The sequence below is a fragment of the Ipomoea nil genome, unplaced genomic scaffold (assembly GCF_001879475.1).
Source record: "Ipomoea nil cultivar Tokyo-kokei standard unplaced genomic scaffold, Asagao_1.1 scaffold1043, whole genome shotgun sequence".
Taxonomy (NCBI): Eukaryota; Viridiplantae; Streptophyta; class Magnoliopsida; order Solanales; family Convolvulaceae; genus Ipomoea; species Ipomoea nil.
The window spans coordinates 13,286,998-13,309,515 of record NW_017617471.1 but is presented as its reverse complement, the minus strand read 5'-3'; the positions used below and the strand labels follow the sequence as shown (position 1 = coordinate 13,309,515).

Here is a 22,518-nt window from a genome sequence, read left to right as displayed (position 1 = left end):
TCACTAGTAGTTTGATTCGCATATCATCCGATCCCCTTATCTGACACAACCGGAATGACTAATTTCAAACGTTTAAAACATAAAATGTAAAATCTTTGGACATATATATAATTATTACAACCAACTGCAATATATTTGTAGAGTTCATTACAATCAATCATCAAATAACATGCATGGCTCATGCATACAACACCATATTCCATATATATATGGATGATAAACATCACTTATTAGATCGGATATTTTGTTTATTTAAATTATTATTGGCATCGATCTTTATTTATATATATATAATTGAAAGATAGATATTGTTAGTAAGGGCGCTGGCCGATGAAGTTGCCGGGGGGATCATAGCTGCAGGAGACGAACCACCAGCCGTTGTTGCAGCGAACCCTTCCGCATCCAAGGCGGACGGAGTTGCGCCACACCACCTGAGTGTAGTGCCGGCACTCGCCGCCGACGCAGGAGTTGGAGTTGTAGTCGTAGTTGGCCTTCTCATCCACCCACATCTTCACCGCACCCGCGGCGTTGAGGTCGGGGAACGCCGCCGCCAAGTTCTCGCCGTACGGCCCGCCGGAGTGGACCATGTTGCAGTCTCCGGCCCTGGAGTTGGCGTAGTTCTGCGCGTAGGACGCCAAGTTGGCGTCCCAGGTCATGTGGGGAACCCCGACTTGGTCCCGGGCGGCGTTGTGAGGGTTTAGGTAGTCTTGCGGGGTATTCTGGGCGTCGGAGACATGAAACATGGCGATCGCCATGAAGGAGAGGAGAGCTACTACTGGGAATTTAGACAGCCTCATTTTGGTTTTGGCTAGAAAGAAGACTAGACTAGGTTTAGTGTTGTGAATCTTAGGGAACTAATGCAGGGTATTTATAGAAGAAATTGTGGAAAAAATATTGATTAGTTTAACGTGAAGCCATGAAAGGGTTGTAGATCAGAGAATATATATATTTTAATTAAAATTTGTATGTGTATCATTGCAGCAAAAAAGGTAGAGGTGGCATATATGGCAAATTATACGGTGCATAATCGATTATGCACCGCGAGTCTTTTTTTTTTAAATGAAAATTAACAGTGTTTGTTTCCGCCGTTTCGCACCCTTTTACAAAATGTAACTCTGTTATTCAGTGTCATTTTGTATACACTACAGTTTCAGTTGAACACAACTACAGTTTCATTTCGATATAACTATAGTTTCATTCGATATTTATAGACTCAAATATGTGAAAATGTTATTTAATTTTATTTTATATATACTATAATTTCATTAAAACACAACTACATGATCATTTTGATATAATTACAGCTTCATTGTACAATATACACTCAAATATGTGAAATATTATTCAGTTTCAGTTTATATACACTGCAGTTTCATTTCACTATAACTACAGTATCATTTTGATATAACTGCAGTGTCGGTTTGGATATACTGTAGTGTCAGTTAGTGTTTAATACACCAAACAAGCGGACTCCGTTAACTCTAACGGCGGACCGTTTCTTTACTTAAAGAAACGACGTCGTTTTTTACCGCGGTGCACATGCACCGCGGTCTATAATATAACGACTGGGCATATATGGGTTGGTTTAAGTCCAAATCCGTTGAGATTTATTTTACCATAGGTAAATATTCTTTCCTATTTTTTTTTTAATGTGATTAGTTAGTCATAAAATAATTTTCTTACCTTTATTTTTTCTCCCAAATCTTACCTTAGCTTTATTTTCTTTGTTACCCTTAGAGTAGCCTATATATATATATATATATATATATATATATATATATATATATATGGAAGGGATCAGGTGCATTTGTGGCTTCCCGTGCGGTTGTGCGGTGGCACTACTGAAAATTATTGAATTTTCGACTACCTGATAGTGATCTTAAATCAAGTCGAAAGTCTTGTTCCGACCACTTTTGGTATCCGGAAAAAGCATTGTTGCTATTTCCGACCACTGTTTGGTATCAACTTGATTTAAGATCACTTTCAAGTGGTCGGAAATTCCATAATTTCCAATAGTGTGGATTAATGTGCGTGAGGTTTATACTTAATGTGCGTGAGTGTTGTGTTTAATGTGCCTGACATTTGTACTTAATGTGCGTAATGTTAATATGCGTGAGTTTTGTACTTAATGTGCCTGAGTATTGTACTTAATATGCGTGAGATTTGTGCTTAATGTGCGTGATGAGTAGTTCATAATTACGAGCTCAGAAGGAAGCAGAACATAAAACTCACGCACATTAACGCCCAAGCTTCTTGTTACTTCTTCCTTCAATTTGGCCATGGATTCTGGATTATCAGCTACCTGTGCAGTTGAATTTTTATATAGATGACGCCGCACAGCAAAATTTACACACCAGCTAAGTGTGGATTTCTGTTGTATTATTCCCATAATTCTTAACCACCATAGCCCGCCTCCGCACATCATCATCAGGGAGGGGGCAATGGCTACTGGGGATAGGGAAGAAGCTGATATCCATATTTTCTGCTGCATTTTACACATTCACGTACATTAAGTACAAATCTCAGGCACATTAAGCACAACACTCACGCACATTGAGTACAAATCTCACGCACATTAATCAACCGCACAACCGCACGAGAAACATTCAACCGCACGGGAACCTTTATATATATATATATATATATATATATATATATATATATATATATATATATATATATATTAGGTTTCTCTATTCTTAAACACAATCAGTATAGTTTATATTTTTCCATTTTCCAACATGGTATCAACAAAAAGTTAAATCTCTATATTCTGTATTTTTTTTTTTCTCTCCAGTTCATCACCATGGCTAAGAATTCTCAATCTTCTCTCATGGATGAAACTCCGTTAATTTCAACCACCGTCACCACGTACTTCCACCACTCACATCGATGTAGAAAACTCATATTACCTTCATTCTTCCGATGGCACAGGAACCTCCCTCGTCGACACTCCTCTCGTAGGCATTGAAAATTATACTTCTTGGGCTTTGGCGATAACGATGGCTTTAAGAGTTAGAAACAAATTTTGCTTTATTGACAGAACTCTAGCCATACCCGACACTTCCCACCCTGATCATGCTAGATGGCAAAGGGTATTGTAATGTCATGGATTCTCAATTCTATTCATTCATCCCTTGCCCATACTGTTTTGTATGCTTCGCTGCTATTGTTTGGTCTGATTTAAAAGATCATTTTTTTTTACAGCAAACGAACCCCGAATCTTCGAGCTTGAGTTGTGCATCGCAACGTTACGCCAGAATGATACCTCTATAGCCGATTATACCATACCATGTTATGCAGCCTCTGGGATGAATTAAATATCTTAGATCCTCCTCCTAAATGCTCATGTTCTTCTCGTACTTATTATTATTATTATTATTATTATTATTATTATTATTATTATATATAAACCAATTTTATAAATTTAATACTTATATTTTAAGAAATAACAGACTAATTCCTACTAATTATAATGTAAATTTATTTATTTATTTATTTGTATAAGACAACTCTTAGTGTTAGGATCAAACGCTTGCCATTACACCATAAGTCATAAGTAGTAGTTGTGTAGCAGTTAGCGCCACATTTCAGCACTTACCAGCTTCAACTACACAATATGCTTTCAATGAGATTCAAACCCTTGACCTAGACCAAGTGCTTTTTTCTACGACAAAAAACTATAGCTAGTAGTTAAAATACAACTTTATTTCTTTATACTTGTGTAGCGTTAACGCCACGTTTTGATAGTAGGAAGCTAGACTCACTTCTCCAAGCTAGCCGCCGCGCAATACTTATAGTATAATGTATAAAAAAAAAGGACATAATAAATAAATGTTATCAACCTTAGCTTCATTCACACTAGCTCTAACATATATATATATATATATATATATATATATATATATATATATATATATATATATATATATGCGGAGATGAGGTTTAATCTCTGCCGTAGATCTAATAAAAATCAACAGCCTAGATTGAGCACAAATTATTAAAAAAAAAATGCGGTGGTAATTTGGTCTTTTTGCATCTCGGTCAAATTTAAGGTGCGTGGTTTTCCTTCTTAATGTGCGTGGTTTTTATGCTTAAAGTGCGTGGGTTCTGTGCTGTCTGCTTAAGGTGCGTTAGTTGTTGAAACTTAAGGCGCGTCGGTTTAAAGTTTTAGGTGCGTGGTTTTCCATCTTAAGGTGTGTGACCTGCGTGCTTAAGGTGCGTCAGTTGTTGAAACTTAAAGTGCATCGGATTAAAGCTTTAGGTGCGTTGTTTTCCTTCTTTAAGGTGTGTTGTTTTCCTTCTTAAGGTGCGCCAATTTTACAGTTGTCTTCTATAGTAGAGGACGCACGTTTGTTTTTTTTTTTTTTGTTTAATTTTCATTTATTTGAGCCGTTGATCTAAATTTGATCAACGACGGCTCAAATCTAACCCCATCTTTCACTAAGGAGCACTCCGCACCTGATGTCGACCTTATATATATATATATATATGGAAGGGTTCAGGTGCGGGTATAACTTCCTGAGCGGTTAACTAAAAAAGACGCACCTTAAGACTTAAAATGGCTCACCTTAAGTATACAAACCACGCACCTTAACCACAAAAATAAATCACCTTAAGCACACAAACAAAACACCTTATTAAGAACATGAACCATGCACCTAAAGTTTTAAAATGGCGCACATTAAGTTTCAACAATTGACGCACCTTAAGTATACAAATCACTCACATAAAGAAGAAAAACAACGCACCTAAGAAGGAAAATCACGCATGTAACACCCCCGATTTTCACAATATTTTAAAAGCTTAAATTCATAAGGCAAGGTAACTAACAGGTATCATAAAACTTAAACAACAGCGGAAATCTTAAATTAAAAACGGGAAAAGCGGGAAGTGCTATGCCACATCCATCTCAATGTGGATGCACAGGCAATTCTAAAACCAACATACTATCTTGTTCAACATAACCACGGCACACAGGCCCAAAACACTATCTACAAAGTCCAAGGGAGCTACATTACAACCAACAGCTAGCGGACTCGCCATAAGCTACTCAGGACCTGTAAAGCAACATAAAGAAAGGGGACGACGCCCGGTCAGCGAATATTGCTGGTAACCCATCAATACGCGCTAGGTAGCATATATAGATAGTATAAAACAAAACCATTTTCGAAACGGAATACAGTATATATCAGTTCAAAAGCCAAGAGAGAAGTCACTGCAAAGACTCTATTTCACTCTCAAAGAACAAGGGAAATCAACATCCCAAGACAACATCAAGACAAGAACAACAACAATACAACTCAACACAGCTCAAGATGCAATCTACTGATCACAAAGTAGACAACATCAAGACAAGGACAACAACAGTAAACAAGTACAACTCGAGGTGTATTCTACTGATCACAAAGTAGAATACCACTCGACATGCTAATCAGAAGAGGATAGACATTCACACATTGGCAACTACATGCCACCGTGACACTACATGTCACATGTTCCAACCTTATGCCCTGTTCCAACCTTATGGCTACCCCCGGCCTTATTACAGTTCCAACCATTACCTCCAGGACCCCTGTACTCCAAAGTCCAACCTTATGCCTCCGAGGACCGTCGTCCCCACTCCGACAATCTCCAACAATTCCACCAACACATAGTGCACGAGGGTACCGTTGATTTCATTCTCAATCTCCGACAAGTGAGCCTATGCTCAGATTACACCACCAATTTCATTTCATGGCCACCACGAGGACCACATCTGTACCTTGGTGATTAATGTCCCATACCATTAACCGTGCAATCAAGGTACAACCAATACACACATTTTCATCACAGGAATAAATCAATGGATCACAACAAAGATATGAAACCATATTCAACAAGGAAGGATTACAATCCGACTCCAACGATGGTCAACACAAGTTGCCATCCACAATAGGAAAGAACAAACCACACACACTAGCATTTCAACATCAAACTAGCATGCTTATCAAACGGGTAAACCAAACATAGTTCCGTAGAACATACAAGACTCATCATGGTTCAACGAATCACAAAGTTGAGCACTTAGCATGATTCAAGACACCAAATCCTACGTGGATTCCTAACATACCGTTCTAGACATACGAAACATCAAGAAGACACTCAAATAGCCCAACAAAACAACATCGGGAGGTCAAAGCATCAAGTATCGAGTCAAAAGAATCACGGGAACAAATCCTCGAACAACCTCAAACATGTACCCCGCGGGTGGGGCCACGGGTGGACCTCCACCCGTGGTTCCGCCCGCGGGTACCTTAGCCCACGAGAGGTGTACCCCGCGGGTGGCGCGGCGGGTAGGCCATTGCCCGCCGTTCCGCCCGCGGGTACACTCCTGTACCACAAATAATCCCTTCGGGGATTTTCAACAAGTCCAGAACACCCAAAATCTCACACAATACAACATTATGACTTGAACCCAAAGAATAGCCAAGCAATGGCATACAAGAATCCTAATAACAAGCTCTAGACATGCATTCTCACAAGACAATGCATCAAATCTCACATTTCATAGCAAAAATCACAAGTAGAAGTCAAGAAATCATTATATAGGTAAGAAAATAGATTTTGTAAAGCATGAGTTACCTCTTGTAGCCTAAAACTTCACTTTTCACACCCTTAAAGCTTCTCTTAAAGATCTCCTTCAACTTTAACTTTACAAACACACCAAAAGACAACAAAGATTCCATCTTCAGAAAAAGACACCTAAAAAGATACTAAAAACACCAAGAGATCAAGGATCTTACCCTCCCCTATGCTCAAGGTTAAGAAAGTATGAATCTTGGAGACCAAATTGTAGAATCTAGGATTGCCCAAAACTTGGCTTGAAGAAGAAGCTAACAATTTTCTAGAGAGAAGGTGGAACTTTTGTGTTTAGGGTGTTAGGGAAATGAAATGAAGGATGATGCTAGGTTAGCTTGGGGCACAAACATAAGGTAAAAAGACTTCTTTGCCCTTACTAAAGTGGGAAGAGTAAGGAGACAAATGAACAACTCATAAGGCATAGAGTACAACTCTTTGACTTGGATTGACTAGTCAATTTCTAGTCCTCCGACTATTGAATTTTCAGAATTTTAGGAATAAATTACCAATTAAGCTAGGATTAATTATCTAATTAATCCTTAAACAGATTTTGGATTTACGGGGTGTCACAACGCGCCTAAAGTTTTAGGCCGACGCACCTTAAGTTTCAACAACTGACTCACCTTAAGCACACAAACCACGCACCTTAAGAAGGAAAATCACGCACCTAAAGCTTTAGATCGACGCACTTAAATTTTCAACAACTGACGCACCTTAATCACACAGTACAAAACAACTCACCTTAAGCACAAAAACCACGTACCTTAAATCTAACCTAGATAAAAAAATTACAAAATTGCCACCGCATTTTTTTTTTTTTAATTTTGATAATCCTGGACGTTGATTTAGGTAAGATCAATGACTCAAATTTAACCGTATAACCGCACGGGAACTGAATTATATATATATATATATATATATATATATATATATATATATATATATATATATATATATTTATATTGGGGAAGCTTCATGTGAGAATTGAACATGGCCCTACGCAAAAAGTAATTACTAATCTGATCTATCAATTTGAGTAAATCTATTTTTAGAGTAGTTAAAAAAAGGGGGAAATGGCAGAACTAATTTTATAATTATTACAAACTTGAAAGATTGCAATAATTATAAAATTGACTCTGTATTTTTGTTTTTTACTAAACCTTATAAATATTAATGAACTCTGATAGACGACTAAGATCAATCCTTATTTTTATAGGATGAATGTTCTCATTTAAATCCATATATAGGGTGTGTTTGGTTGGTGGGTTTTGCCCATAGGAATGGGTATGAAAGTGATTGTTGTTGTTTGGTTGATAGGTTTTTAGAACACTAGTACACTACTATGGGTTTTGAATACCCCATCAATTGAAAAACTCATACCCAAATAGAATAAGGGTTTCATTCCCTTATTCATTTTCAAGCACTACTATTAGTAACCATTCCCATTCTACCATACTACCAAACATGTTAAATACTTTCACCAAAACCCATTACCATTACCAAGTATTTGATACCCATTCCAATTCCGATTCCTATGTGCGAACCAAACACACCCATAGTGTACTCAAATGAGAATATGATTCTCCTATCAATTGTGAACCCCTTGAATATTTTAATAAAAAATCTGGTCAATTTATAATTGTTGTAAACTTTTAAATTTGTAATATTTATAAAATTAGTTCTAATCTACACAATTTTTTCTCTTTTTTTTAAAATAATTTTTAATTATTGATATCAATCATCAATTTTTACCTAACATTTTATTCTCATATCAACCCTACTTAATTATGTTGTTAGATGATATTTTATTTTCATGGATTTACTTTTCCAATTACGTGTTTCACTAATCCTTGACGATTGATTTCTACTCACCTCAAGTCTATCTTAATAATGCATGCTCACGAATATATACAAACATTGACACATACCTGACATACAACTTTTCCATTCTAGAATGCAAACAAATAAAATAGAGGAAAAATAAAAATATCATCGTCATCACTTTCAACACTTTGCTACTACATATATTTTTTCTATTGACTTGACTCACACTTCTCGCGGACAAGTAATAGTGTTTTTGTTTTTCTTTTTTAAATTTATTTTTGCTATATTTTCCATTCCTTAATGGGGCGATTGTTATTTGATATGCATGCAATCATAATCAAAATAGTAAAGTACATATTGGAGTAATTTGCATGTTAATTAGAGTCAAGTTGTGAGAAATTGGAATAATTATATCACCACAACCAATAGAATAATCAAATGTCATGGTTGTCAAAATGTAAGTTTTTCCTACAAATGATTTTTGTTTTTTTGCAAAATATCTAGTGACTAAAGTTTAATCGTGACCGAGAGGCAAATGGTGATCAGAGTCATAGAAAATTCTACAAACATCTTATTTGATGACAAAAAAGGAGTAAAAGGATAGAATTCATTGTATTTCAAGATACGTACCTACTTGTTAATTAATTGTCGTCTTTTTGTTTCTCTATTTTCCAAGCATACATGCATCCATGTTTTGCCTTCTAGAATAGTTACAGTAGCTATTTTATTGGTGTATTTTGTTCTTATAATTTGTACTGTAATTTTAATATTTTATGAAGTAATTAATAGAGATTTTTTTTTTATTTAAAAATTACTGATTACTTAGCTTGATAGTATGACATAAGATTTTTGCATAGTTTCACAATCAACGGATTGCAGTTAGTGGTTTAATTAGTTAGCAGTTAGCGAATTGTGTTAATTGTTTTGATTACCGAGTAGTATTATTAGCATGACCGGATTTCAGTGCATGTAAGATGGCAACAATACATGACTTCAACTTTTAGAGGGCTTAATATTTATTTTTGACCTAGCTACTTGAGAAATAAAAAAAAAAAAATCTACAATTAATCATAAAACTCATTAGTTTTATCCCAAATCATTTCTCTCTCCTAATAATTATGACCTAATTAATTGAGCATGGCAAAACCATTTTGTTTTTTCAACGGCACAGATTATGTCTCAAGCCCTGAATCTGCAGAGCTAACTTAAAACCTGTACCATTCACCACCAATACCATTCACCATTCATCATTAAATATTGCACTTATACTTTGGCAAATTATGCTATGGACCCGTGTCCACCATGTGCATGGTGGACGCGCTGTACATTCATAATTTCTATATTGTAGATTCATAATTTCTAAACTGTAGATTCATAAAATTTATAATGTAAATTCATAATTTCTATACTGCACATTCATAATTTCTGTACTGTAGATTCATAATTTCTGTAATGTAGATTCATAATTTCTAAACTGTATAGTTATGAAATTATGAATCTACAGTACAGAAATTATGAATGTGCAGTATAGAAATTATGAATCTACATTATAAATTTTATGAATCTACAGTATAAAAATTATGAATCTACAGTATAGAAATTATGAATCTACAGTACAACAATTATGAATGTGCAATATAGAAATTATGAATCTACAGTACATAAATTATGAATGTGCAGTATAGAAATTATGAATCTACATTATAAATTTTATGAATCTACAGTATAGAAATTATGAATCTACAGTATAGAAATTATGAATCTACAATATAGAAATTATGAATGTACAGCGTGTCCACCATGCACATGGTGGAGTCCAGGGCATAACGCTCCTTATACTTTTGGTAGGGCCTCATTTATTTATAAGAACGGGGCCACAAAAAGAAAAAAAAAAAAAAAAAACGACCCTGATTATTAGCGGTTTGTAGGAAATATTTGATAAAATTACATATTTACTATTAGCGGTTTATATGTAAGAAGACCTATAATAACAATATGACATTCATACAACAACAACAATAATACTAATAATAAAACAATTTAAAAAAAAAAAAAAAACAAAACAAAACAAAACAAGAAGAGGAGCTCAACGCCCCACTTTTTGGATCCTTACCCATCCTATGTGAGACATCATATGGGCACGCCCAACTCTCTATTTGACATCCTTCCAATCATCTCCTTGAGATATATCCGGTGTGAGTATATCCTCTCACACACCGCCACTACTAAAATTAATTTTACAAACAAACACAATCACCTCATCGTCCCATATATGCTAGTGGCTCAGCTCGATGTCAACGACAGATTGAACAATGCAACTTGGTTTGAATCGTGGGTGAATAACTTAAGTTGATTTAGTTCTTTGTGGTCTTTTGTCAAGTATGACCATATGGCGAGATTTATTCAATACGGATCCTTAGGTCTTGACTGCAAATTTCTCTCGTCACTCAAAAAGTAACGAAGGATGACATTGCTTTCAACTGTATATATAGACACAAAGATATTTACTTTTTGTCATGTTGAATATTCAAATTTAGCAATACAAACTTGCGGCAAATTATACTTGAAAGGTGGACACGGTTCTAAAACTGTTCATAATTATAAATATATAGTTCAGAAATTATGAACATATAGTTCTATAATTATGAACATAGAGTTGTGAACATAATTATGAACATATAGTTCTGTAATTATAAATATAGAAATTCAATAATTGTGAATATGAAGTTCAAAAATTATGAATATATAACTTTATAAATTATAATTATGAACATATAATTCAGTAATTATGAATATAGAGTTATGTAATCTACTATACTAATAAGAGCCCAAGAGGGTTAGGCCTAAAATGGGTAGAAAAAATGTCCGCCACAGTTTTTAATCAAATGAATGGCTCAGATTAATCATAAAATTGATCAGATTTAAATTTTACAATGAGATTTACTTAAATACCCACACACCGTTAGTCCACCCGTTAAAAATTTTAATTAACCGTTAGTTTGCCGTTAAGTCAATCTCACCTTTCATCCATTTAGTATATATCTCACCAAAACTCCTTCCTCTATAATAGTTTTTGGATGCTGAAGAAATTTCAAGATTTTGCCAAATTTCCCTCATCGACTACTTGATCTCCACAGCCGACTCACCCGTCTTCACCTCCTTCGAAGCCATTGAAAGAAATAGACTGTTGTTTAACAGACAAAAAGAAAAGGTCGAATAAGTCAAAAGCTCAGCCGATCAGACTGTCGATATCGATTCCTCGAGAGGATCGATCGGCGATCCAGCAATTTATGTATGCCTCTCTATTCGTTCATGGTCAAGAGGCCTAAGAACTTCACCAATTATCTGGCCTACGCTCTGAAGAGACTTCAAATCATCCTCAGTTTTGTTGAAATCCTTCTTCGCAGCTCTGAAATTATCCCTAACTGCAAGTTTTTCAACAACGTTGCGCTGACTACTACTCCTGAAGGAAACAAAACTCCTTCCTCTGATCCCTCGATTTCAAATATCCCATTTAGAAAAGGTTAGTTTTTTTTTTTAAAAAAATATTAATATAAATAAAAATCCCATCTTGTTTTTCCCCTTTCTCATTCGTTGATTAAACTTCATTCTTGGCAATTTCTGTTATTGTGTGCCCTAATACAAGTTTAGTTTAAGCCAATTTGCTTACTATATATAAAGATTGAGACTGTTTTTTTGTTTAGTATAAGCTAATTTGTTTAGTTTAGTTTAGTCATGTTTTCTGGATCCTACCTGTCAAATACACATTGTGCCTGTGATTTTTGAATTACTTTCATGGGTGTAATCTACTTGAAGAAATAGAATTTCCTCAGATTCACCTGTAGACATTGATTTGCAAGATCCATTAGATTAAATTATTGCTCTTTAAATTTGGTAGCATGAAAAGGAGCTTATGGATAATGTTTTCCCTAATCTTATTGTCTCAATTAATATTCCCCCCTTCCTCTCATGAAATTGAGTTTGAGGGGGGATAGATTCTGATAATTATGCGGCTATATATAGTTCTAAACATTTTTATTAGGGATTTTATTGTATGTCAATTAATGCAGCAGTTGATAGATTTTAGACATGACATGGGGATAGTTTGCTTTTGACATTTTAGGTAGAGAACTTAGATGAGATATCCACTTTCGGTACACATGGGATAAGTATGAGTTAGCAGATGACTTTGGCCTGGACATTGCACACTAAAACCTTAATTTGATGTATTTGAAACTAGGACTAAACAAACTACTAATTCACAATAAGATTTAAAAATTAAAAAAAGGAGGAGAAGAAGAATAAAAATATATAGGAATAAGGAATCTACTAATGACTTACCAGATCATTCTTATGCAGGTTGCGTTCTAAAGTATTGCCGATCTCTTAAACGACACTTTGAATCAGTGTCCATTCAATATATCAATCGATCAGTGAATAAGCTTGCTCACGTGTTGGCTAGAGCTGCTAGTTCTCATACTGGTCATCTTAATTGGTTTTCTAATATCTCTTCTTGTATTGAACATTTAATTGCTTGATTTTATTGAAATATTTTCCTTTCAAAAAAAAAAAAAGGAATCTACTAATACCATTAAAACCAACACTGACTCGGCAGCCTAGGTGATTCAGTCGTCAAAGTTTTCTCACATGTACTAATAACATAAAAATTCAATCTCAAACCAACCTTCTATTCTTTTTATTAAAACTTAATTTTTAGTAATAAATAGAAAGTCCATACACCAAGCTCACAGAGTTATAGATGAAATTTCAATTCCAAACTAATCTAAGCTCACCATATACACCAGTATTGGATTTCTTAATTTATTCTTAATGAATATGATTTTCCGTTAAATATTATCTTTTTCGTTAATTTCTGTTAGTTCTCCGTTAACTCACTCATTGATTTCAATAAGAAAGGTCTTAGGTTCGAACCCCATCCCAATCAAAGTTGGCATAATTAGTACTCTATTTTACTCTTATTAAATTACTAGTTTTTTTACGCGCTTTGCGCGAATGGGATAATGCCCAATGATTATTTTTAAATAAGTATTTCAAAGTATATCAACGCAATATTATATCAGAGATGTTCATGCATATGTAAATAAATATTGAATTTGTTTATTTAAATCGGTAATTCAAAATATATAAATGCAAGATAATATTTATTGAATTTTCTAATCGATATTTGGTAGTGGTAGTTTTCCCCTACATGTTTCATGCATTGTGAGATGTGTGTCGTAGGTTATCATGTGAAAGTATTGAACAAAATATTAATATTTATTATATTTGTATAAAATACTTAGTAAATAAATATATATAACGTATTTTGTATTATAACTTTGATATTTAATTACAAGATAATGTAAAAAGATGACAATGGACAATGCAGTGAATATAATAAATTAATAAATTTGAAGGTAATGAATCTTTGAATGGTAGGAAATAAAGATAATATAACTAATGAAATCAAATCTATTTTTAAATTTTTTATAATGAATAATTTTTTTTTAAAATAAAGGCATTATAGACATCTAATTCTAAATTAATTAAATGCATATGTATTATTTTTTGTTGTAGCTACTACTTTATTTAGTTTAATAAGAGTAATAAAGTTTCTGGCGTACATACTTTTCATCAACAATAACGCAACCATTGATTTTTTTTTTTAATTTACATTCGTTGTTGAGACAAATTATTTTGAGAGTGCGTCAATGACAATTGTTACAATTCCTGTCAATATAGGATGATAATAAATAATTCAAAATATATAGGTACAATAGATATTGTTATAATAATATAGTAAAAATTAACTTACAAATTTCTTTAGAAGTTTTCATGCATTGATAAAATTCTGATGTCTAAACTTGTTCAATTAGAGCCAGTGGGATGTCAGCATTGTCATTCGTTAGAAAATGATCCTACCGTTTTAGAGTCCAGGTGTAATTGTATTTATGATCAACAATTTTGTAGTTAGGTCGCGCAGATCTGATAATGACGTAAGAACAATTTTGTCCGATAAAAAAATAATAATATAATATTTGTAAAGTAATGTACAATAATTGTACCATTATAAAAATACATACAAAAAATATTAATGACATAACGACCTAAATCATACCAATAATGCAAAAGTATAATTGAAATATTAAGTTTTTTTCTGATCTAAATAATCAAAAGAAGATTAATTAAACAAAAAAAAAAAAACCTAAATATGTTTTTTTTAATGGATAAAAATCAAATGATTTTTAAAGTTCTTGATTTATAATCTTTGATGTTTAACTTTGAATGTTATGTATTTAGTCAGACTAATTATTTGAACAAATTTTATGTTAAATTTTATATTATATATATTTTAAATATATTTTAACATATTCGTAGTATATGTTTAACAATTATGCCAACTCTAATTGGGATGTGGTTCGAAACTAAGACTTTTCCTATAGAAATTAATGTGTAAGTTAAAATAATAAATAGTTAACGGAATATTCCGTTACTAAAGTTTATGCTAACGAAATTTAGGTTATTTAAGGGAAGAAAATAATATAATAGAGGGTAAATAAGGAAAATTAATAAAACATACTAAAATAAAAATAATATGAACCATTCATTTTAAGAAACAATAGTACCGACATTTTTTTTTGTTCCAGTTAAGGGCCTAACATTATTGGCTCTTATTAGAATTGTAGATGTAGATAGATAGATGTAGATGTAGAAATAATAATTTAGTAGCTACAACAAAAAATTATACATATGCATTTCTTTAATTTAGAATTATGTGTCTACAATGTCTTTATTCAAAAAAAAATTATTCATTATCAATAAATTAAATAAGAGAAATAATTTCATTAGTTATATTGTATTTATTTTTCTCTAATATAAAAATTCTTTACATTCAAATTCATCAATTGATTATATTCGCTACATTGTCCCTACAATGTCTTTATTAAAAAATATTATTCATTATCAATAAGTTAGTTAAGAGAAATAATGTTATTAGTTATATTGTCTTTTATATTTCTCCAATGTACAAATTCATCAATTGATTATGTTCACTACATTGTCTATTATCTTTTTTTGTGCACAATTTTTTAATTAAATATCAAAGTTATAATACAAAATAGTGCTATATATTTATTTACCAAGTATTTTATTAATACGATGAAAAAATTATATATATATATATATATATATATATATATATATATATATATACACACACACACACATATAATTGTTTAAAAAATAAAGAAATAAAAAATATAATTAAACCAATCATATTAACTACTTTGACGATTTATTGACAAAAAGAGTATTCAAAATCACACAATAAATTGAAGTGGAAACTATCTCACAATGTCCTTGTTTGGGCAATCAGCAGTTAGCTCTTCAATATTAGTATATATTTAATATTTTATGCCCTAATTTTTATTTGCTCTCCCTTATGTCCCGTATTTGGTTTCAATCATACCTATAGAATTATTTCATTGACAATTATAATCAATCTTGACTATATTATCTTACATTTGTAAACTTAGAATTGCCTATTTAAATACGCAAATTTAACATTCAATTATCTATGCATGAACAATTCCAATATAATCTTGCATTGATATACTTTAAATTACTTATTTTTTTTTTAAAAAAAAACATTGGGCATTATCCCAATCGCGCAATGCGCGTAAAAAACTAGTTGTGAATATAAAGTTCAAAAATTATGAATATATAACTTTATAATCATAAACATATAGTTCAGTAATTATGAAGATAGAACCTTGTCCACCTTGCGAGGTGGAGACGGTTCCACAACATACCGATTGCAAACCTGCCTAACCTATTCATGGCTAGTCAATATATATATATATATATATATATATATATATATATATATATATATATATCTTCTTTCCTTTGCCGTCCCGCAGGCTACTAAATTAACCGTATGTAGATGGACTTTAGAGATGATGGACCAAAACTATTCAATCTTGGATGAAAATTTCCAACACCTATTTCTTCTAGCTAATCAATTATTAACAATTTCATTATTCCAACTTCTTAGGCTGTAAATGACTGCAATATGTATTCTATATGTACACAACTTCCCCCAATCAAGATAAAGAAACAAACATTAAATTATTCATAGATATTTATAGTGATATGTCTTGATTGTACAATGTATCAAGATATTACATTTTGAATAAGTGCAAACTCCTTTAACTCATTATTATTATTATTTTGAAACCCTCGTGATTCTTTACAATGTAGTATATATTCTATTCTTTCTCAATCTTTCTCAGTACAAAGAAACAATAATGCCCCACCACCAGAGTTCGATCTTGTGACCACTCGTTATTATTTCAATAGTTAAAAGTTATGTTCTTTAAAAAAAAATTGAGTAATAATATTGTATCAAGAATTCAAGATTAAGCACTTACGATTCTACGCCAAAACTATAGCTAGTAAAGAATGAACATAAAATTAATTTCTTTATACTTGCATAGAAGGAGGTGAACGCCACGATTAGTTATAAAATGTTAGACTTTGACCTTCCAGACCTTTGCATTTCCGTGATTATCCTCCCAAATTGCTTATAACGAATATAAGGGAAATTTAATTTGCTATATACTAATTGCGGTATCAACGTGGAACACTTATAAGTTATAATACAATGGCTTAAGATGTTACGAAATGACGCTATACTGGTTTAATTTCGTGATAAACTAGTATACATTACCATGACGCCAAATAAGTTTAAAAATACACATTTTCCACCCTTATTGTCTTTTTAAATTAAAAAATAAAAACCCACAATAATTGAATCATAATCCTTACATTCAACAAGTTAATTCGACTTTAAATAAATAAGTGATTCTCCTATGAGACTGTCTCACGGATCATTATTTGAAAGAAAAGTCGAGTCAAGATAAAAATGTAATACTTAATTATACTAAAAAAATATAATTAAGAATAAAGTATTTCTTACTTATAAGTGAAAGTTTGTAATACTTTTGAATAAAAATTTAATACTTTTAAATCGTCTAAATGTAAAAATATTACGTTTTCCTTTATAATTAAGTAACAAATACTTTAATTTATTTATGATTACTATTACAATTTTCAGTATAAATATTACATTTTCATCTTGATCCGACTCATTTTACAAATAAATTAGGATTGTGAGACGGTCTCACACAATTTTTGCCTAAATAAATATACACGACGATTTAATTTGGTGTTTTCCAAACCCCTTCCCAATTTTCTCCCACGAAAATTGTCTGGCGGCCAGATCGTAATAATTTAGAAAAGTCGAATATGTCGTGTATTACAGGTTTTGCGTCATAGAAATAGTTATTAAGTTAATAATTATTTTGCCTGCCTGGTCTCTGAAGCCATCTTGAGAATGATTACAGAACAGCATTTTAACCATTATTTTATATTAATGAAGCAATTAACCGCGGATCGGAGTTGCTTGCAAACTTCAATTATATTTCTTTAATTGGTTAATGAGAATAGCCGGATGCAATGATTTTTAACTCAAATATACTATTTATTATAAAGTATGCAACTTATACCATTAATATAGCATTATGGACTCTGGATCAAAACGATGATATATATAATTTATATTTGGAAGGTACATAATTTATAATACAAGATAGAAAAAAAAAATTACAACACAAAACACATACACATGTTATATATTTATTTATTTTTCAAATCTAATTTAGGTACATAATTTGTGTTCATAGGTACAAAATTTCACAACACAAGACACATAAATTCATAACATAAGACGCAATTACTAATTTATTTTAAGTACATCATTTATATTCTTAAGGTACAAAATTTCATAACACCCACAACATAAGATACATACACATGCATTAAGATTTATATTGCACGGTAAATTCTGATCCATGGTATAAAATTGCTCTCTAGTATCTCTCTATAAATCACATCATACCTTCTTCTCCAGACTTCCTATTACGAGTCAAGTTAATCGTTTAGAAGTCAACTTAATTATTAATCTTTGTGGAATATTTATGTTCAAAAGTAACCATACTTATTAAAATCTAATTTAATTTGTTTGATAACTAAGCATCATTGTATCAATATAGCATTATGCGGGATAGCGCGCACTTCTATCACAATTACATTAGTAGTTTATGTATATGAGTTGTTTAGAAAATGATTTATCAGTTAAAATCAAATTTAATTTGTTTGACCTTTTTAATTTATTTGACTAGTTAAATAATATGTTAATATGAGTGTTTGGTTAATAAATTTTTGACATAGCTTATTGATCCCAATAAGCTTAAAAATAAAAAAAAAGTTATCCTTGAGCAATTTATTGATATTTGTTTATTGCATTTTTTATTTAAAAGTGTAAGTTACCCTTAATAGTTGTTGGTTATTGTAGTGTTTATATTTATTAAATTTTTATTCAAATTCAAAATTTTATATTAATACATCAGAACTGCCTTAAGCCCGACATTTGAATTGAATTATTATTAACTACAATGTATACATTTATAATTATAACATTATTAATAATAAAACAAAATATAATAGTTAAAAATACTCTATAATTACTAATTAATAATAACACAACAATAATAATAAATTATAAACAAAATACTTTAAGAATTAAATAAATAACAGGGACGGAGCCAGAAATTCGGTTGAGGGGGGGCGAAACAGTACAGACGGATTCAGAAAATTTTTCTAGAAAAGGCGAAACATTAAAACAAAAGAGATAATTTAAAAATAAATAAATAAACTACCTAAGAAATATAATTGTAAATATTGTTGGATATGGACGAAAAATAAAACACCATCGAAACTTTATAAAAATATTCATAACAAAATATGAAACATAATTAATAAAATAATTTGAATAGAAAACACATTATAAATTACACATCTTATTATAGAGTGTGTGTGTAATATTAAAAAAGCTATTATTAATAAAATAATTTGAATAGAAAACACATTATAAATTACACATCTTATTATAGAGTGTGTGTGTAATATTAAAAAAGCTATTAAAAAAGAATTGTAAAGTTATGTTGATACTAAGATTGGAACACTTAACCACAATATTACCAAAGTTGTGCTCTACCACCTACTCTAACTCACTTCTTGTTAATATTTTATAATTTTTTATACTAATACTAAAACATGTACTATATATACATATATACATACAAATACTATATAAGGGGTGGTGTGGGGTGGGGGGCGGGGGGGGGGGGGGGGGAGGCGGGCGCCCCCCTGCCCCCCTCTCCCTCCGTCCCTGATAAATAACATAATATACTTAAGTCTTTATATGTCATTTTACTTGTAACGTGTTCGACAACATTAAACACATACACATGCATTAAGGTCTACATTACACTGTAAATCCTGGTCCACGGTGTAAGATTGCTCTCTAGTATCTCTCTATAAATCACATCATACCTTCTTCTCCAGACTTCCAATTACGAGTCAAGTTAATTGTTTAGAAGTCAACTTAATTATTAATCTTTGTGGAATATTTATGTTCAAATAAAGTAACCATACTTAATTAAAAAAAAAAAAAAACATTATTTTAAAGAACGCTCAATGGTGAAAAAAATTCCATCTTAACGTTCACCATGCTGTAGAAAGTGAAGCTTGGGGTCTTCTCAGAGGTATTCAATGGCCTTGGAACAGCCAAGCTTGGGGACCAAGAAGGGATCCCGCAGTCTAAGTGGATCATTGTGAACAATAGCTAGTTCGATTTCCTGAGTTTACCCCTCCATTCTATTTAAAAATTACCAAACATATCTATATAACCAACTAATAATATCAGGTGGTCAAAACAGGTAACACAATCAGCTAGGGGCTAATTGTCATACATTATATCATCATCTTCTTGTGGTCCTTTGCAGCCTAGGATCACAAGGTCAAATTTATCCAGTAAACACACTCGGATAGTGGCTGATGATTTCTATTGTCACCCACAAAATATACAAATTAAATCAAAATCAAAATTTTTGGACATAATTATTACAACCAACTGCAAATATATTTATAGCGTTCATTACATTCAATCATCATATAACATGCAAGGCTCATGCATGCAACACCATTACACCATATATATATATGTGGATGATAAACATCCTTATTCGACCCGAATAGTTTTATTTATTTATTTATTTATTTTGCATGTTTGTTTATATATATAATAATATTATTTTTAATTAGTAAGGACGCTGGCCGATGATGTTGCCGCGGGGGGCATAGCTGCAGCAGACGAACCACCAGCCGTTGTTGCAGCGAGCCCTTCCGCACCCAAGGCGGACGGAGCTGCGCCACACCACCTGAGTGTAGTGCCGGCACTCGCCGCCCACGCAAGAATTGGAGCTGTACTTGTACTTAGCCTTCTCATCCACCCACATCTTCACCGCCCCGGCGGCGTTGAGGGCGGGGAACGCCGCCGCCAAGTTCTCGCCGTAAGGCCCGCCGGAGTGGACCATCTTGCAGTCTCCGGCCCTGGAGTTGGCGTAGTTCTGCGCGTAGGAGGCCAAGTTGGCGTCCCAGGTCATGTGGGGAACCCCGACTTGGTCCCGGGCGGCGTTGTGAGGTTTTAGGTAGTCTTGCGGGGTATTCTGGGCGTCGGAAACATGAAACATGGCTATCACCATGAAGGAGAGCAGAGCTACTGGGTATTTAGAGAGCCCCATTTTGGTTTTATCTAGCTAGAAATTAAAGAAGACTAGGTTTAGTGTTGTGAATCATAGGAATGGAAATTAATGCAAGGTATTTATAGCAGAAGTTTTGGAAAAAAAAAAAGGGAAAATGACACTTTTTCCCCCTATGTTATATATTTATAGCACTTTTTCCCCCTCAATTATTTAAGTGGCTCTTTTTCCCCCTGAAATGTTAAATGGACATATTTACCCTTAAAATAAATATTTCATTTATTTTTATTCTCCAATAAATTATTACTATAATTTGGTTCAAACCAGATACTATAGTAACCAAACCAAAATATTCCAATTACAATTTATAATCAAAACGCGATATTTAGAGTTTATTAAAATCGCGAACTGGAATGGCCGGTTCATGTTCCGAACTGAAAAAATAAAATATATTTATTGTTGAATTTAAACTATTTTAAAATAAAAAATAAAATTTTAAAATATAGACAATTCAAAATCGCGAACGGGATCCGGAACCGCCGGTTCATGATCCAGTTTTTTTTTTTTATTCTTAAATTTAATAAATTGAAATCCAAATATTGGGTTCTAGATCTGAATCATAACTGAAACTTTTAATTCGATTGCTGTAGTGTCTGGTTCAGTTCGAACCGAACCGTGGTAATCGCTACATATACGCAATAATTTGTTGGAGAAGTAAAATAAATAAAATGTTTACTTTAAGGGTAGAAATGTCAATTTAATATATTAGGGGGGAAAACCACCACTTTTAAAATAATTGAGGGGGCTAATGTGTTTACATAAATAATTGAGGGGGAAAAAGTGCTATAAGTATATAACATAGGGGGAAAATGTGCCATTTTCCCAAAAAAAAATAATATTGATTTGTTTAACGTGTAGGGGTTGTAGAAAAAACTTGTAATATTTATTTTAATTATAAATTGGATGTCTGTGTCATTTTAGCACAAGGTAGAGGTGACACGGGTTGGTTTAAGACCAAATCAACCAAAAAGCTTGGGTCGTTTACTTCTGGTTGGGGAAACCCTATTTTTTATTTTGTTTTTTTAATTTTTTAATTTTAATTTTTTTAAATTTATATTTTTTAATTAACATTATAAAATTAACACAAATTTAATTTTAAGTGTCTTTTAGACCTTAGATTTATAATATTTTTGAATATGTTTGATTTAAATGGAATATATATAATTTTTACTTTTAAATCTAATATATGTAAGATTTTTAAATTTGATTTCTAAACCAAATTTATATTTGTATATAACATTATTAAGACTCTATGTATTTGAGTTAGATTATGACTTCCTATCCTAGTCTCCTGTGATTCTCGATTTCTTGTATATATTCCTATATAGTCTGTACTGTTGGGAAAAAT

At 32.1% G+C, this 22,518-nt stretch overlaps 2 protein-coding genes and 1 long non-coding RNA gene across 3 annotated transcripts; 1 reads left to right on the top strand and 2 right to left on the bottom strand.

The window, feature by feature from the left end:
* Nucleotides 1–276: 276 nt before the first annotated feature.
* Nucleotides 277–21,213, bottom strand: LOC109180956 (basic form of pathogenesis-related protein 1-like). The gene is made up of 2 exons (XM_019330682.1): nucleotides 20,666–21,213; nucleotides 277–299 (listed from the first exon to the last, which is right to left on the bottom strand). Exon 1 carries the CDS (start codon nucleotides 21,150–21,152, stop codon nucleotides 20,670–20,672), a length of 483 nt encoding a protein of 160 aa, XP_019186227.1. The 5' UTR covers nucleotides 21,153–21,213; the 3' UTR covers nucleotides 277–299; nucleotides 20,666–20,669.
* On the bottom strand, nucleotides 311–841 carry LOC109180954 (basic form of pathogenesis-related protein 1-like). Its single transcript, XM_019330681.1, has one exon. It carries the CDS (start codon nucleotides 795–797, stop codon nucleotides 312–314), a length of 486 nt encoding a protein of 161 aa, XP_019186226.1. The 5' UTR covers nucleotides 798–841; the 3' UTR covers nucleotide 311.
* Nucleotides 11,573–20,720, top strand: LOC109180957. The gene is made up of 2 exons (XR_002054139.1): nucleotides 11,573–11,656; nucleotides 20,369–20,720. It is a non-coding gene; the product is annotated as an uncharacterized LOC109180957 (long non-coding RNA).
* Nucleotides 21,214–22,518: the final 1,305 nt, after the last annotated feature.

Coding starts and splice junctions, on each gene's coding strand:
- LOC109180956 (XM_019330682.1), bottom strand. CDS start 21,152: ATGGGGCTCTCTAAATACCCAGTAGCTCTGCTCTCCTTCATGGTGATA.
- LOC109180954 (XM_019330681.1), bottom strand. CDS start 797: ATGAGGCTGTCTAAATTCCCAGTAGTAGCTCTCCTCTCCTTCATGGCG.